Source organism: Neodiprion lecontei, chromosome 4 (assembly GCF_021901455.1).
Source record: "Neodiprion lecontei isolate iyNeoLeco1 chromosome 4, iyNeoLeco1.1, whole genome shotgun sequence".
NCBI lineage: Eukaryota > Metazoa > Arthropoda > Insecta > Hymenoptera > Diprionidae > Neodiprion > Neodiprion lecontei.
In genome coordinates, this window is record NC_060263.1 from 16,717,393 (window position 1) to 16,736,403 (window position 19,011).

A 19,011-nucleotide genomic window follows, 5' to 3' on the forward strand; every position below is an offset into this window, starting at 1 on the left:
TGTGATAAATTATTTGTACGTGCCTGTGTGCGTTCCTTTGTAATAATAATAATAATGGTGATAATAATTGTTATTATTTTTATTATATTGTTCTTTCTCTTGTTTTCGGTATCGAACGTTTTATCACAGATCGCGGATGACGAAGAATATTATCGTACTCGTTTATTTTTTCATCTGTTTATTTGTTCGTTTATTTTTTCGTATATACTTGTGTGTGTAATACTTTACTTGGCAGAGTGAAAATAAAGAACGACACCTCGGTGTTGTGGAAAAATTACAGAGATATTAAACAGTAGGTTTGAATTGTGTCTGTACGCGGATATTAGAAGGCGACGAAGTGAAAATAAAAGAAGTTGTCGTTTTGCGACGAGGTATAAAGCTCATTTTTTTTAAATATATATCATATGCATGTATAGTATATTATTATTTGAAATATATAACAGGTATTGGGTATCATCAGGTACGCAAATATACAATACAACGTTTATTGTACATGTATAATAATTTGGTGAGATTGTACGTCGTAATTATGTGTGCCTTCGGAGCGATCATTTTTTGGTTCGGTTGTTTGTTCGTAGTTTTCTTTCTTCGTTCTGGCTATCGGGAAAAACGAAAATAAAACAAATAGCCAAGTACTCGATAATTCATGATAACAATATTACAGTAGTATGTAGAAAATAACGGCAATTATTGGAGGGAACACGCGGTATTATTTATAGGTATATATTTAATATGTGGTCAGTAGATTTCTTGGTTATTCACTCAATTCATTTATTCCTGGATATATTAATGTGTATATATATATGTATAGAACAGGTTTGTGTCTTTTTTTATAATATTATACATTCATTCAATAATACGCGAATATATTGACATTGATTGATTTAACTTTCTTCGAATTACATCAGTCTAAATATGCAACGATTATTGATTAAGTAATTTACGAATTACAGCAAAATTTTCTCCTCTCTCATTCAAAGTGAACTAATAGCAAGGTAAATTTTGCAAGTCTCATTTTCTTCCCAATAATTTCTCTTTCGTTATCATTACTAATAATTTTAATTTGTATGCATAATTCACGTTCTCTTTTTGTAATATAAGCTCGAGTGACTTTGTCATTTACAACGTACTAGGTATAGTATATCATGCTTAGACAATATTATGCGGACAGATATTTTCGTGTGACTTTTACTTGGGTGTATGTGTTATATTTTCACGTCGTCAGAAAATCGCTCAATCGTAAACAAATTTATTTCGTTATGGGTAGGAAACGGAAGAAGGAACATATCAAAAAAATATCAACGTTGGATAAAAAAAAAAAAAAAAAAAAACAAATCAATAAATAAATTTAACAAAAAAGAACAAGAACAAATGGTGGATATAGAAAATGGATGAAAAATACACTCGTGTAAAATGCGACACGGTTTCCTCTACTTGATCATGTACATTTGCACCTAAATACATATATATATGTTAGTATATACAGTGAAAAACGGTGAATCAATACGGAGCCTTTAACCTTTCTTGTTAGTCTTATGGTACGTGGAATATAGATGAGTTCATTTATACATTATACATTATACCAATGTATAAATACACACGGTATAAAATCGAATTCGGTACCTTGATACTCTTGTGCTTGACAAGTGGACCGTAAAAAAAAAAAAAAAAAAAAAAAAAACCTAACACAGACGTCGGTACAAAAGGAAACTGTATTTCACTACCGCTGTATAATTTCTAATTTCTATTTATATTGTAAATATATATACATGTATACGTATATGTGTGTGTACTTTGTGCTTCGTGTTGTATTCGTGTCGTCGTAATACCGCGAGATAATGATCCTTTCCTCGCGTTTGGTGCTTGTTTTCAATTTTTCGTTTTAGGTTTTTTTTTTCTAAATATATTTATTTTTTTTTTCTTCTCCTTTGCTCCTTTTCTTTGATTATTGTACGGTTTAGTTTCCGTATCACTTTCCTCCCCTGTTATTTGACTCGCTCAAAGAACGAGATCAGTGGTGCAGGTTTTTTCTTTGCACCTCCTTCGTTTTATTTTCTGGTTTTATTTCGATTACCGTTTTATCTTTATAATTTAGTCTCACTTTTGGCACTGTATTAATTACGTTATAATTGTAGTAATGATAACGTTGTAATAATACTCCTCGGCTAACTACGCATTCATAAAAAAATTGGATTACGTATTAATATTCATCGTCATCCTCTTTTTCAAGAAGCTTCATGATCAGTTTTTATCGCTCGTTTATTTGATAATTTTCATTATCAATTCGTTTCTCTATACCGCAACTTCATCACGTAAGTTTCTTCACCGTTTGACACATCGTTGCGATAATGTTTCATAGTCCACTTCACACTCCGTTACACGTATACATATTTTTCTTTCATCTCATACACGTGTATATCAATATTTTCGTAAGAATTGTCAATTGCGTTACGTAGAATAAAACGTTTCGCAGGGTCGCCGGTAGAACGGAAGCGATGAAACGGAATCTTTCATATGAAAATAAGTAAAGGATTTTTATTTGGTATTTAGCACAAATACGTCACTCGTGAAATCATGATTTCGAAAATAATAGTAACAAAGCAAAAACGAAAGAAAAATACGAAAGATTGACTTGGCAGTCAACATCACTGACAATGAATTATCAACAATCACGATCCGCGATGAAAAATTGGGATGGCAAGAATGAAAAGAATACAAAAACAAAAGATGACAAATGTACATAATACTAGAATCACAACGAAAAAATTGTTATCACTATCGGGAACAACCAAAGAACGTGAAAAAAAAAAATTTCCTTATTTATTTATGTTTTTCTGCTACAGTCGAGATATATTCGGTGCAACGTTTAACGAAACAATCTCACTATATCGTCTTCGAATTATAAAAACGATAAGCGCAACGTGTGAGATGATCAAAATACGGGGGAGTGTAAAAGAAGAAAGAAAAAAAAAAATGCGCGCGTAGAGAAAAATGAAAATCAACGATCAGGTATGACGAAAAAAAAAATAAATAAATAAACAAAAAACCCGCATACCGTATTTCAATACGATCGGTGCGGTGTAATTCGAAAACGAAATTTTTTCACGTTCGATAATCGCGACGGGGGTTGTGAGAAAAATCAAAAGAAAAAAAATAAATAAATACCCTCTAAGCAAAGGGTGATCCGCGAGGTTACGTTTGCAGAGAGGTACGCTCTGCTCTGCTTTAGGCGCTTGGTACGACGGACGAGCAGAAATTGTTACAACCAACTGCGACGCTTCTCTCTCAACGGCGAAACGAACGATCGGAAGCTGACGGGGAGTGAGATAGAGACAGAGAGAGAGAGAGAGAGAGAGAGAGAGAGAGCGAGAGAGAGAGAGCGAGAGAGAGAAAGGGTAGGCGGAGGGGAGGGGTAGAAAATTCCTCGCACACCTGTACAACCCCCGGGTATTGATTGTTCTTCCTGCGCTGGCGCCATGACTCGTGGTTGTGAACCCACCCCCCTCCGCCCCCCTGCCGCTCGGTTTTCCACCCCCTCTGTTCACCCTCCTTTCCCCACTCGTGCCTTCAGCATCCCCCGGAGATTCGAGAGGGCGTGAGCGTCTAGTGCCGCGAATTGCAGATCAGAAGAGAGCGCACGGTCCGCGGATTCCGGCTGTTGTTTTGTTTATGTTTTTTTTTTTTTTTATTTCTCTTGTTCGTTCGTCGTCGACATTTAGCCTCGTTTCTAGGTTAATTTTTTATTCAACTTTTTATTTCAACTACCGTGGTTTTATCCGTTTAGCTTATAGCTCATGTATAACATAGACGTGGGTTTGATATACCTTTGTACGTAGACCAGACACTCGACCTCTCGCGGAACTAACTTGAAACTGAACCACGCTAGGTGGAGCTGCGCACGGCAACGTGCAGCAATTAACGCGCGCGATTCGCCGAGTTCTACTTATTTGCACACTTCGGAGTTTCCTGGTGCGGGAATGCCGCGGTAGAAGTTCTGTCTTTTACGTGTGTACGTGCGTACGTGTGTTATAGATTGATGTTAAACGTATGTATGTGTGTGTAACACAGGTTTTACCGCTCGCCGAAGGGGAAACTAGAGTAGATTTGGCTGAGGTGGAAATGAAAATTTGAGGGGAAAAAAGCTCGTAAGATTACCGCATGTTAAACGTTTCAAGGATTTAAATTATAATATTACTCCTTTCGAACGATGATATAACGCGTTTATATTTTACAGGTACACGTCATACTTATATTTGGCCTCAGGTTAACATTATTATCTTGTATCATGCATCGTGTTTGATATGGCATAATAATTATCGTATATGCATAAGTAACGTACAATATATGTGACACATGGAGATGTAGAAAGATTGTGTGCCGTGGGCGTCTTTTGGTTTTCTTTCCTATTCACGAATTCAATATACCCATATATTATTGTTTCGACCGAAGCTGTTTTTTCGGTAAACAATTGAATTTTTCTCTCACAAATACGGTTTTTGGCCGGTAGGTAGAAACATGTGGGCCGGTGATTGAAGGAAATCAAATATTGGCGGGGCTGTGGTTCGATATATATATATATATATGTATATATGTGTATATATATGTATATATATGTATATATGTGTGTGTATTAGGGTGGTTGTTATTTTGGTCATGTCGGAATTTCTTCACGTTCACCCTCCAAAAGTAATCAACGTGTAAAGACATTTTTTTTTCTGATAACTCTAACACGCTTCGCCAAGTCGTTGAATTTTTGTATCGAAAAATGCGTGCATTTGAAATATTTTTAAGAAAATTGTTAATCACTTTCAAACTATATGTTACAGAGAAATTTCCTCCAAACGTTTTTTAAGAAATTTAATGCTCTACAAGAAAAGATCTCTGGTAAAATTTTCGTAAATCTAATATTCATCACGTTATTAGTGATAAAATGAAGACAATTCTTCGCTGATAACGTGTTAAATATTAGATTTAGGAAAATTTTACAAGAGATCTATTTTGTAGAGCGTTAAATTTTCTACAAAATGGCGACAGAAATTTTTTTATAACAGTTTTGAAAGACTAAAAGTTTTTTTCCATATATGTTGATTACTTTTGGGGGGTGAGCTCGAAGAAATTCTGACATAACCAAAATAAGAACCACCCTAATATATATACAGGCCTATGTAAAGTATGTTCATTGATGTATGTATAATTATACGTATTATGAGAACCCCAAGGCTTGCGTATGCAAACACAGAGGAAACAAAGAAACACAAAAACTTTCACGATTCCACAAGAAGAATAACTGTTCCCTCATTTTTCCCTTGTATTTTGTATTTTCATTTGGATCCAATTATTCAATCGACGATGGACGAACATTTATTCGAATTGTACAATATGATAATTTCATTTACTGGATACAATGTTGTGTTAAATATGTAATAAAAGGGAAGCTGAAAGCAGAGATTTTTCAAAATCTAATTGGTACTCCAGTTTTCAAGTTATTCAAATAACATCATTTTTTTGAAATCGAATAATATACAGAAATCGGATCAACCGATCTTCATTATCAATGTTCCAATTGACGCGAATCTTCACTCAGAAACGAATAGATCTTAGATTTGATCGGTGCCCTGGTTTTCGATTTATTCGAATATCAAGGTCAAAAAAAAATGCAATGACGATATCCCGAGATCGGCTCAGCCGATTTTCATAACTTTGATTTCAATTAATACAACTGTTCTTAACCCATTGTCAGAACTGCCGATTTTTGAGTTTTGAGTTCAATCAGTGCTCTAGTTTTCCGATTACGTGTTTAATAAATTGAAATAAAAAAAAAAAAAAAAAAACCAATCACGACACCTTGAGATCGGATGAACCGATTATGTGGTAATTTCGGTCTCAACCGTCGAAGTTCTCCTCATCCCAGAACTGGCAAGTTTTCACATTCAATCGGTGCTCCGATTTTCGAGTTATTCGAATAGCAAAATCGAAAAGCAACGAATTATGACATCTCAAGATCAAGTAGACCGATTCTCACGATTTCGGTCTCAATTGACGCGGCTTCCAACTCAGAACTGGATAGATATCAGATTCGATCGGTGCTCCGGCTTTCGAGTTACTCAAACAACAAAATAAAAAAATTCAAAAAAAAAAAAAAAGTAAAGAAAACAAACCATTCACATGATTTAATAACGTTTATCGAACTGGAAAGAGATCCGAGCGAAGAGTTCGTGCAATCACTCCTACTTATTATACAATACTGAGAAAAATTTCATTACGCGTAACCATTTTGCGCTATCGTCGATCCTTTTTTTGTAATTGCAACGCAAAATCAGTTTGTTCGGTTTACTCTGATTTTTTAGTTAAACAAGGCTTTAACGTCAACTTATCGTTGCACAAGCGTTAAATTTTCGCAACGGTTACGAGAAAATATAGTAAGAGTGATCGTAATGAGAACGAATAGTAACGGATACTAGACTTTCCGCTAACAGCTAGAAAACTAATTTTCATTTTCTACCTAGAACTATATTTTTCGATCGCGGTAAAGAATGAAAATAGTCAAGGACTGAGCGGTAACCGGAACCAAAAATTTCTCTCTCGGTAAACAAATTAACGACTTACAGTTGTATTGCGTAAAAACCACAGACGGTGGACGGACAGAATTCCCGGCATACTTAATTCGTAGGGGGAAATTGGCAAAAGGATAGAAGATAAAAATGGAAAAGTAAAGAACGGGGAATCGGCAGGATCGTCGACTCCTCACCTGCTCGGCCCGCGGCTTCGCCTTCTCGTCCTGCTCCTTGGTCAGGTCCTCGACGAGTTCGTGGAGCAGCCGTATGTCTTGGGGGCTGCAAGGGGAGCGCGGATCCCCCGCGACCCCCGCCCCTATCGTGCGGGGCGCCAGATCCGGGTCCGCGTCCCCCGGCCCTGGGGGGCAGACGCGGTCGCCCTCCCCTCCCCCTCCTCGTAGCTCCCGAGATCCCGCCGCTTCTCCCCCCTCCGAAATCCTCCCACCCTTCCTCGTACCACCCCCAACGTCGCGGCCCCCGAAAACCTCGGTCACCTTCTTATCCTCCCTCTCATTATCGTACATTTAGCGCATTCGTAATTTATCATCCACGGATCCGCCGACGGATCGCCGATTTTTTCAATTTTTTTCACCAATGTTGAGCAATTAGTTTCTTTTTTTTTTTTTTTATTTTATTTTTTTGTTTTTTTTTTTATCGCAATTCAAGTCAGTTCTCGCATCGTTGCTTCTCGACCTGTTTATACGTTTCAATTACATTTTTTACCCAATGTTTTATCAACGTTTCGATCTTGTCTCTTTTTCTTACAACTTAGAATCGTTTGTTTCACTCCGCATTCAAATTTTTGCCCCCATCTTGTTGAAACTTTTTTTTTTTTTTGGACGGTCTGTTCACTTGTTTCACTAAAATCAACGGTTATATATTATTTTTATTTACTTATATTTTTGTACAAATCGTCTGAGGCATTATTTTATTTTCTCCGATTTCCCTTACACTGATTTCCATTCTTACAAACGGTTCCGATTCAAATACCTGTAATTTACATCCGATTATTACTCGCTTCTTTTTCACTTCAGATTGTAATAACCATGTTCAACGTCGAGGATTTTTGGTTATCCAGCGACGATTTAGTAACTTTATCGCGAAATCCCCTTGAATATTATCTACGGTGAGTGACAGATTATAAAACCATTATACGGAGACTGTATTATATCATACTTTATGAATTTATTATAACTATCATTATTATTATTATTATTATTATTATTATTATTATTATTAATGATGTTGTCGTTGCTTATCGAGCCAATAGATTTTTATCGATGGTAAATCTTTGGTAATCTTTAATGCCGATAAACAATTCGAATAAAATTGTTTTCGCACAGTTTCCTAATATGCATAAATTGATTCAATCGCGTATTCTTAAACAACAGCTATGATGATGATAATAATAATAATAATAATGTCCAGAGCGATCAAACCGTTTCAGACAGATAACAATATTGATCGTGGACCAATTTTTTAGAACGTCTTACAAACGGTGCAATGTATCCGTGAAATATCTTCTGATTATTAAACTTTGCGACGGTTGTATGATACCAAGAGAAAAATAAAAAAAAAACAAAAAAATACTTGAATCAAATATGTACGTTATAAAATTCTTGCTCATCTTTCGCTTTACAAAGATATTGAACGCGAGTCCTCGAATTTGTTGAAATTGCACAAATCGTATTCGCCTTTCAGAGTTCTTTCATAATTCTTAAAAAAAAAAAAAAAAAGAGACAAGGCACGATGGGTAAACTCTTATCAATCGTTCCAAAAATCGATGATAATGTGTTTTCGGTGTAGATCCAAGCGATTGGAGAAAAAGAAACGTAGAATAATTGAGGAGAAAAAAAAAAAATGCCAAGCCGCGTGACAGTTTCGAGCTTTTAATAATAATAAGGTACAGAGTTGGATTCGCCTCCACCTAATTCGCGAGGCGAAATATATGACGGGAAGACGTGCATGTGTCGTTTGTTAATGTAAGAAGGTGGAAGTGCACGCCGGTGTGTTCTATCGATTCCGCATTACGTTCCCAGCTTTCAGCAGCCAACCTCCGCAAGTCGTTCCGTACTGTCATTCGCAGCCCCGCTCACAGCTTTCTACATGTAACGTTTCTCTTTCTCACCCCTAAGAAAGTCCCCGTATTTCACTGTTCGCTGATTTAATTACCGCGTAGATCGCTTCGTCGTTTTTAATTGAGTGATCAAAATCGTTGACTACATATTTTTTTTTTTTTTTTTTTTTTACCACCTTTTAAGCCGTTTTTCATTTTCGCTTCTATTTTACTCGCTCGGATTTGTAGTACCTCCGATTTTTTGTTCCTTAATTTTTTTTACTCATCGTAGCCGAGTCGTTGTTCTTCGAAAAATTTCGTACTATAATTATATCGTTGACGAAAGGAAAGGATAGCAAAAAAAAAAATAATCCGACTGTTTAACAAACTCACCGATTCGCCTGCCGCATCAAACGATGATTACTTTAACGTGTGCAAGAATAATTACCGAATGAGAAAGAAAAATTATCGTTATTTGATACTGACCGATGAAAATCAATCGATGCGAAATTACCGCAGAGGCTGATCAACGAACGAGCTTTTTCAAAAATAATCCACGAAATGTAATTCACCTATCATGCAGAGAGATTTTCTTTTTTTTTTGCGTTTTCATTTCTCTCCGTGGAATTCAAGTCTCACCGACATTTTATTATTTACTTATGTCACCCAGATATTTCGTTAACGAAATTTTTCTCTCCTCACCGTTATTTCCCTCCCTCTTTCTTTCTCATTCTCCAACACATCGATACACGAACAACGGAAAAAATAATACCAACGTACATAGAACGTTGGGTTATAAAAATATCTCGACCGCAATTGTTGTGTATTTTTTTTTTTCTTCATAAATTGCCCAATTCTTCGGAGGGTTGTTTTTATAGTTTTTTTTTTTTTATAGTTTTTTTTTTCTAGCATTTTCGAAATCGTTGATTTTATCTCTCCTTTTTTTTCTTCTTCGTCTTCTTAACGTATAAATTGATATTACTCTCTCTCTAATTTTCGCTCAACAAATTCATGACATATTTATCGGACAAAGAGGTACAGATGAAATATTTCATGGTAGGCGACGTTCCGCGGTGCATTTTGGCAGTAGGCTATACAAATTTGCGGGCTCGGCGGCGTATGTATATATATATAGATATATATATACATATATATATATATACACACGCACACGCACACACACACACTCATACGTGTACAGTTTGTAACACGTTTGTTTCTTCGTCGTGGGTTATACTATAAATAATTATTTATTATTGTTGTTATTATTTCCGTTGGACGGAGGAACGTGAAGCGTATCGTCGTCGTCTGCCGGAAAACGTTGCAACTTAAAATGTGCAAAATTATTTTCATTAATATTATCATCATAGTCGTAATTATTGCTATTACTATTATTATTATGCATAGTTCGTCGTAAGAATGAAATACCTTTGATTTTATACGTAACCCAATTCCGCGACATGTATTTCTACAAAGAAGTCGAAAGATATTATTATTATTATTATTATTATCATAAATATATCATTTGCTCCAATTCGTTCGAAATATATAATTAGAGTATTACAATATATTGTCGTATACTCGATGGACGAGAAAAAAAAAACGTTAGCAAACGTATGAAAATTCACAAAAACGCTGCATAAATAAAAATTGTAGTTTCATTGTTATACCGTTATTGCATTATTTTGTCATGTCGTCAATACATAAATATTTTCTCAATCAATCGATTCCTTCCAGCTGCACATTTGTCATTGTTAATTTGTTTGTTCGTTAATTATTTAATGTAAAAGTTTAACAATATCTTTCAATCTTTTTATTATGCACGCATATACGTATAGATATATATTTATATATATATATATACACATGTATATAAAACATACAAATATAAATATCTATATAAATATATAAATTTATTGTTATTTAGTTTCGAATTGTTTATTATTATTTGGAAATACCGTCGAACGTTACTCGGCCGCGGGTTATTTATTTAAACGTAAGACCCGACGAGGAGCGAATGGAATATCGTGGCGAGAGGATGAAAAGAGGCAAGTGAGTCGCCGACGAGACACACTGCGACACTAAACGTCGCGACGCTAGCGCCATCGACAATTTTCTACCAGAACTGAATCCCCACCCCCGCATCCCCTTCTCGAGGCGTCGAACTGCGGTTCATAACATGCCGTGTATACAGGGCGTTCCGTGCCAATCACCCGTTCCGTCCGTTTACCGCGAAGCCACGGTTATTGTTTATTTTTTACCATTTTCATGGTTTTTTCTTTTTTGTTTTCTTTTAATTTTTTCATCCACACCGCGTGGCAGAATCGATTCCCGAACATTTGAATCGATAATCGGCACTCCGTGGTTTTCGTTACTCAACGGTCTCTGCTTTTTTTTTTTTTTATCTTTTTTTTTCCTCTCCTTATCCATTCTTCGCATTCCGTTTGTTTTCCACCCTTTTTGGCAATGTACCAACGCGGCGTTTGGCAAGCTTACCTCAAGAGTATCGAACAATCGTTTTTTTTTCTTCCGCACAGCTCGCTATTCCTACTCATTTTTCTGGCACACCTTAGAGTTTTTCATCGTGTGCGTAATTCGGTGTGCTGAAAATTTGATGATACCTGTAACGTGCCGAGTGTAAACTAACCAGGGCAAACGGCGATTTGAGAATCATTGAAATTAGATCGACGACGTTGCGTGGAACGCGTGTAACGAGACGCGCGGGAGGTGCGAAAGAAGAAGCCATGAAAGAAAGCGTTTTCTTCTTCCTCTCTCTCTCTCTCTCTCTCTCTGTCTTTCTATCGGTGTCTTTATTTTTCTTTGCCGTTTTTTTCTCTCGTCATTTCTATCCTCTCGTCCTAGAGGATTTGCACTGTCGGATTGTTCGCATTCGTTCGCTTACCGACGGAAATTAATCCCGGATATGCGAACCGACAGTTTGACGGCCGTCACGTCGTTATATTGTAACATGCATTATGTACGTGCAATATATCTACATTGGTTATATCCCATATCGAATTGAGGCAATCGGATCCAGTCTGTTTCGATGTATCATCACGAGTTAATGTATACTTTTCGAAATGCTACATTTCTACAATATTCTGTATTATCGAAATGAGATTTCACGATTATTACAAAATATGTAACTCCGCGTCCGTGAAATTGCCGATTTTTGTTTTTTTTTTTTCGAATCGAACGACATACTCGTAATATTCTCAAGCTTATACTCGTCGAAAGATGTAAGAAAAACTTTGGAACATTGAAGAAGAGGTTGAAAAAATTTTTAAATCCGATTTATTGCTCGTTCTTTTAATTATTCGTAATATAATTGTGAAGCTATCGATCGGATTTTATACGCATATACATTTGTATGACGTATACAAGGAAAAAAAAAAAAATGAACGCAATTTTCGTTACATCGGAGAAACTAGGCTAAGGCATCGTTATTGAGGATAAAATGTTAATTCGATGGGGTTTGTAATTTCTGGAATTCGGAAACGCGATTCCTGCATTCATTCCTATACATAGCTCGACTATAACAAGGATTAATATAGGGACATTGGAATGTTTGCTACTAACCTGAGCGACCTTTTCCCCCATGTTAGGCGTGTGCATTGCTCCCTGGAAGAATTTCGCCGAGCCGTTATCTTGAAGGGAGAACTGTAACGAGATATAATTACGTGGGTCAATGAAAAGTGGATAGCGATAACGCGCTTAATAAGAATAAGGAATCTGATCGCGTGATGAAATTTATTATACCAACCTACAATAATTCGATAATTTATAATCGCTTTTACGACAATTGCATGCATACCTAATATCATACAAGCTATTATACGTATATTTGGGGTGGTAAATTATTACATTTTTTGTATTTATTTACCTTGTGCTTGATAGAATCAGGTCCCATTTGACTTAGCGAAGGGGACTTCCGGTCCCTCGAAGTCCGCCATTTTTGAAGATCGCTTTCCGAGGCTACGCCGGGAAATATCTTGGAGTGTTTTGTGGCTGGAAAACATTCATACATAATACAGGTGGATAAATGAAACCAAGTATTAACAAACGATTCGCAGAAACGAGCGAAAGACGCAATAAAAAAATTTAACACGTGTAAATGAAACTTGAGATTTTTTCTCTTCTCTGTGTAAGATCTGCGCATTTTGATTTTCTTTTTTTTTTCTATTCAAGTATATATAAAAATTCAGTTTTCTAATTGTTTATATATAATCATTCGATAATTCAGACTCATTTTGAATTTTAATTAGCTCTAAATCATCGTATCAACGATTTTTCGATATTTCATTGTTAACGAATTTCATCGAATAGATACAGTAAAAATTGGAGAAATTTCTTTCGATAAGGATCGTAAAATATTCTTCGTCTTTATAGTTCTTTCATAGCTCTAATTTTATTCTATTTTTATCATATCAAATTGAGCATGAATTATACGTATAGATTTATTATAGGTAAAATCTAGAAGCACTATAACTGCAAGTGAAATTGTATATAGTTGATACATAACGCAGGTCAATTGTATGTAATATAATAAATCGGCACTAGAAGCTCTAAACCTGTGAAAAGAATTTTTGAAACGGTAATAACGAGAGGAAACAAAAAAATCAGATTGAAAAAGAAAAACGCAAAATAAAGTAAATCAATGAGAGGAGAAACGTGTCACGAACAGTATATAACGTCACTCGATATACTCTCGTCTATATTAATAATTCAGCCACTACTAATTACATGATGTTGTATTAGATATTTGACAATACATAATCGATACACAATGTATGATAATAATAACAGTAATATAGGCATTGTAATAATAGTGATAATAACAGTATCAGCGAGGTTGATGATTTGTACAATGATCAGTGCGGATTGAAGTCGATTCGTAATAATTTGATCCCATTCGTCAAAGGTATGGGAATTTTCAAACTTCGTCACTTCCATGGGTATATAATTTACGGTTCCGTTATTATATACCTACCAGCTCGTTTCTTTAAGAATTATATAAAAATCTTGCATACTCCTCGTCTCTTAATTTGCATCGTCGAATTGTCGATTTGTTGCAGGATTCACTGTTTTATTATTCACGCCTTTTTACGGAACATCGTAATTGATACTTTTCCCTCGTTTCTCTCTGTGTTTTTATTACCAATATATTCATTCGAATTACTGCATTTTTCCATAATCGCTAATTGTATAATTATAACTTTAACACGACTCGGGTTAAAATTGACGAAACTAAATACTTTTTTTTACATTCTTATCTTTTTTTTCGGACATTTGAATGGTAGGTATGCAGAATAGTACCGTCGATATGTAATCAAGCACGCGGAGAGTAAAATATTGGCATTATAGTGGACCGTGCGAGGAATACGTCGACATCGTTTAGACGGAAAAAGAATGTAATACGTATGTATATTAGATACGTATGTATATGTGGACATCCCCGCGGTTCCAGCATCTGTATCCATCTCTCTCTCTCCGTTTCTCTCTTGATCGTGACAATAAATATGTCACGGGGTAATATAAAAGTGATAAAAGTGAGGAAGGTAGGAAGGAATGCAGAATTATAGCGTAACATGCCGCCGCCGGGTTGAGGAACCGTGATTTGTCGTTGATGGTATAGTATAGTAATATGAATTTGAAAAGAAAAATTCATTCTTAACGTACTATAGCGTAATATAGGTGCGGCCAAAAACGCATCAACTACTGTGCTCTTTGAAAATTCATGTATAAGTATAAGGTATCTGCATTATCGTTGATACATTATGCTGCGGGGCTAACGGGTGTGAGTGTAAGTAGAGAGTATGAGAAAAAAAGAACGCAAAAAAATCATCGTAAATTGTTACGTAAAGATTCAGGCAAAAAGCCAGCACTGCACTTTGTCTATCTCTCTAACGTTTTCCGCAACGCTAACGTTATAAATTACTACTTGGCGTATTTTTTTCCCCGTCAATTTTTTCACCCGCTCTACGTTGTAGCGGGAAAGGAGACGATTCCAACGACACCGGACACGACGCCAGTCCGATAACTCATCATCGAGTTATCGTGTCCCGAATTAAAACAACGGCCATTGTTCGGCCGACCGTCGAGCGCTAGCAGACGATTTTCGACATCGAGGGCGGATATTTCAGCAGCGGCTTGACGGAACGACGAGTTGTTTGGTGTCGTTGGAATCGGCTAGATCCCCTCTACAGGCTCGACGTAACGGCGGAACGAATTTCCGTTGAAAAATATCTGAAACTGGTGAAAAAATAGGTTGCATAAAGTTTCACATCTCCGCACAATATTCAAAACGCGTTCGCTCAGTAGCGCGAATATCATGGCGATCGATTCGAACGGGGAAAACTGCGTGTCTGTTCAACGAGCGTGTGAGTGTGTCAGACCAAAGTGAAAGTGGTAACGAAACGGCCATAAAAGCTTGTGGTGTGGCGTGTCGTACGCGTGTCCGTGAGTGTATAAATATCGTTTGAAAAATATGTACACACACAGAGAAACGCGCACGCGTACTCAGGAACGGTTGCATTCACAGATAAATACTGGAATCTCAAAGCTTTCGGGTCGCGTATTCAATAATATCGTGTATACAAGAATCGAGGTATGTAAGCTATGAAAGCGATTTGTCAGGCTTGATTGGCTAATAAATTATACATAGTTGTATGCTATAAAAATAAGAATTGATCGTTTTGTTAGTCAGGACTGCAGCGTCAAGCTCGGTGTATAACAGTGGTAGCTTATCATTATTATACATCATTATGACGATAATAACAGCAATGATAATGATGATAATAATGATCGAAATTAATAATAGTATAAATCGGTCAGTATATAAACGTTATGCAATACTTCGAGTTGTATATATTTTATATACGTATAACAAATATATACGAGCTCGTGTTTTTTTTTTTCCTTCAAAGCTTTACCTTCGGCCAAGTTATCGAGGGTCGCCGGTCGTCGTTCGAGGGCCACGTTCTCGCTCCCTCGACCCGTTACTAAAATATTATATTCAACACCTCATTTTTCACTCAGAAAATTCATTTTCAAGTAATTGATTTTCAATTTTTAATCTAAAATAATAAATACAATAACAAAACACTGTACCATTGATTCTTTACATTCGCCATTTCTTTCGCCGTCGTTGTTGTTGTTCTTTTTTTTTTTTTCCTTTTTTTTCAAATACTCTAAACTTTCGTCCTCCCTTTTGTTTCGTCACTTCCATGAGTGTATCATTTCTTAATTAATGACCAACCGTATCATCCTTTCCTTACCGCCTTATCTCCCAAGAGAAAAAAGCGCGCGTGTATTTTATTTAAGTATACACAAACGCGGAGATATTTCTACAACGCGTACGATGGCTTGAGACGAAATACGGTCGAGGAAAGAAGGGAAAAATTGGCCTGAGGGAGGGGAAGGGGATGAAATCGGAATTTGGGGGATTCGATTTAATGCGACAAACAAGTATGTATCATACTTATGTCACGCCGATTAACGTAGAGTTAGGTGATCTTTCGGCGAGGCATACTTACAAACGCTGCAGGTCAGACTCCGGCATGGCGCTCTTCCGGCTTCCGGTTTTACCATCCTTCGTGATATGGCGTCGAGACTCGCCGCGTGGGAAACGCTCCTCGACGGGCCTTCCGCGGCTCCGGATGACGAGTTTCCCGTGTCGTCCCACATCCCGGACTTCTGGGATACCTGGCGGAGAAATTGGAGTTTTGTGTCGATTAAAAAGAACGCCGAATCACGCCGATTCGAAGAGGGTGGAAAAGAAGAACGGCGACGTAATGGAAGGATCACCGTTATCGATTTTACAAAGACGCGAAAAATCAATTTGTAGAATTTCAAAACGTGGAAGGGTAAAATTTTACGAGGATCCGAAGTGTAGAATCCTCAAGCAGCTGATGTTAGAACCACATGTCTGTATTTAATCTAGCGATTCTACATTTCCGCGTTCCACGCTTTTACTCCAATTTTTATACTCTTACATATCACCAAATTTGTTCCGACGATTCTACTGTCTGGCGTTCTCCATTTTTGTTCGAACCATTGTGATTTTCTGTGTTTCTACATTTGTTTTAAAGATTTTACACACCGGTATTATACACTTTTACTTGAATTTCTGTAAGCTACTACACTCTCCGTTTTGGCATTCTGTATTTTCATCACTATAAACTTCAACTTTTCTATATTCTACATCGACTTTCCGCATTTAAAAATTTCAAGTATCAGATTTTCACGATTTTTATACATTCGATATGGCTAAATTTTCTTGTATGACGATTCTACTTTTTGGGTGAGGTCAAAAAAGATGCAAAAGAAATATCAGAAAACAGAAGGATAGTGATATCAATATTTCACCGACGCGAAAATCCTTTCCACTTTAGAATATTAAAACGTGAAAAATTCGAAACGACGTAGAAATGTCTCGGTACAAAAAGCATCAAACACAGTAGAATCTTCGGCAAGAACAAGGATACCGTCAGGCGATGTCTTTTCGAACGCGTTTCTCCACTTTTAAATTTCTATTTCATCCCTTCCCATTTTGTGAAATTTTAAAAAAACAGTCCTTCGATTATTTGAAAACTTGACACCGCACCGCCACCGTTCCCTTTTCTCCGACACTTCTACCTTTCATAATCGACACGCACGGACGGACAAATTTAAACTCACGTCGCTGACACCCTCGGGACTCGCTATTGGCGCCGTTCCGGTTCCGGTTCCGGTTCCACCGGTCCTTCCGTACCCCCCGTGAGTGACCGACGTCGTCCCCGTCGTAGGTGTCGGCGTTGTGACGATCGTCGCCGTGTTTCCGCACCCGTTTCCCGATCCTACGCCGCCTCCTTGCGCCTGATGCTGATGCGGGTGATGATGCAGGACCGCCGAAGGCGGCGGGGTTCCCGTTCTCGCTCCCGGACCCCCCCAAGAGTCCATCATAGTCGGCGAGCCGCGCGTCAGGGGACTAAAAAAAGATTTCGATTAACCCGAGCTTGCAATATAAATTGCGGGTCAGTGGCTAAATTACAATTTGTAATTAATCGTGACATTTGAGTGCAGCTCTCTCCAGGACAAAATACGAACATACGTATACAGTAGCGCTAAAAAGTATTTTGACAAAGATAGTAAGTGAGTTAATTACGTGCAAGTGTAGACTACAAAGATCAATAATATTATTTGTTGAATGACATTCGATGTTCTACATGATTGTTCAAAATTAACTTTCGATTGCTCGAAAGTAAAGTGAAAATAAAGAAAATTAAGAAAAACGATTGGACAAAGTAATTACGAATTTCATACTATCAACATACTTTTGAACGCTACTGTGTGTAATTTGTATTTTAGGCGCCCCGAATCGCTGAATGTAATTAGAAAATGCAATTTTTCCCCGTACGTCTCAAAATTACAATCATAATTTAGAATTGTGATTTGTAGGGAAAATTGCTGATATAAATTTTCATTGTAATTTATAATCTGAAATTGTAATTTGTAATTTTTACTTTGCGATACGCATGATTTGTGATTTTTAATCTGTAAATTGAAACAGATTAATTACAACATGCACCAATCGTTGAACCGTGCAGATTATCAATATTACAAATATCAAAAGAAAATGTCCGAGATACAGTTGTTTTAAATCAATGATGGAATCACCGGTTTGACAAGTTTTGAGGGTTTTTAAAAGTCCGTCTACTTGGTGACAGTAGAAAAATTGAAAAACTATAAATTTTCATCTAAATATATCGGTAATCAATGATTTGAGACGAGTTACAGTGTCGAGAAGTTTTTTGCTGGTGTCAAATTCGTACAAATTTATACCTAACCAATTTCAACAAATAACTACATTTTCAATGAATATTTTCTAATCAGATCAGATCAACGAATATTTTGATCACGAAGCGTTAATCTGTTGTACCTATACGAAAGCTGTGCATCGATTCTTCCTACATTACTTTTTTTGGCCATGTGAAAAGTTGGATAAAAAATCAAGTTCAGGTGATTAATTGTATAAGATAGGTACGTGCATAGAATCAATTCGCAAAACGAATCAGCTTCTTTTCTTCCTCTAACCCAAAAACAAGAAGCAGAATCATATTGGTTCGAGAAAAAATTTATCCACGATGCGCAAATCCGTTAAGAATTGAAAAAAAAAATTTCTGTTGTTTTTTCGCATTCCTTCGAGCTAATTAAGCCTAATTAAATTGACACCCCCATCTGAAAAATTGTTCAGTCACGTCGTTAATTTCGCAACCATTTTGTAAGGAGATTGTTTTTTTTTTTTGTTTGCAAACAATAACATGCGCCCGATGCATCCTCAAGGTATAATCGACGCTTCGTCCTTAAGTACTCGCAGTCGCCTCGAATCCATTCGAGTTAGGTTAGGTTAGACGTCAAGTC

General features: G+C 36.6%; 1 protein-coding gene and 1 long non-coding RNA gene across 4 annotated transcripts in view; both read right to left on the reverse strand.

Annotated features, from left to right (window-relative positions):
* LOC107225576 (potassium voltage-gated channel subfamily H member 2) overlaps positions 1 to 19,011 on the reverse strand; it is an 80,665-nt gene that overhangs the window by 35,398 nt on the left and 26,256 nt on the right. For all 3 annotated transcript variants that reach the window (XM_046739133.1, XM_046739134.1, XM_046739132.1), the window contains exons 5-9: positions 17,290 to 17,578; positions 16,146 to 16,314; positions 15,543 to 15,611; positions 12,494 to 12,618; positions 12,190 to 12,270 (exon numbers count right to left, since the gene is read on the reverse strand). In XM_046739133.1, coding sequence (XP_046595089.1) covers positions 12,190 to 12,270; positions 12,494 to 12,618; positions 15,543 to 15,611; positions 16,146 to 16,314; positions 17,290 to 17,578 — 733 coding nt within the window. The remainder of the gene's footprint in view (positions 1 to 12,189; positions 12,271 to 12,493; positions 12,619 to 15,542; positions 15,612 to 16,145; positions 16,315 to 17,289; positions 17,579 to 19,011) is intronic.
* On the reverse strand, positions 1,836 to 3,253 carry LOC124294261. The gene is made up of 2 exons (XR_006904211.1): positions 3,166 to 3,253; positions 1,836 to 2,507 (listed from the first exon to the last, which is right to left on the reverse strand). It is a non-coding gene; the product is annotated as an uncharacterized LOC124294261 (long non-coding RNA).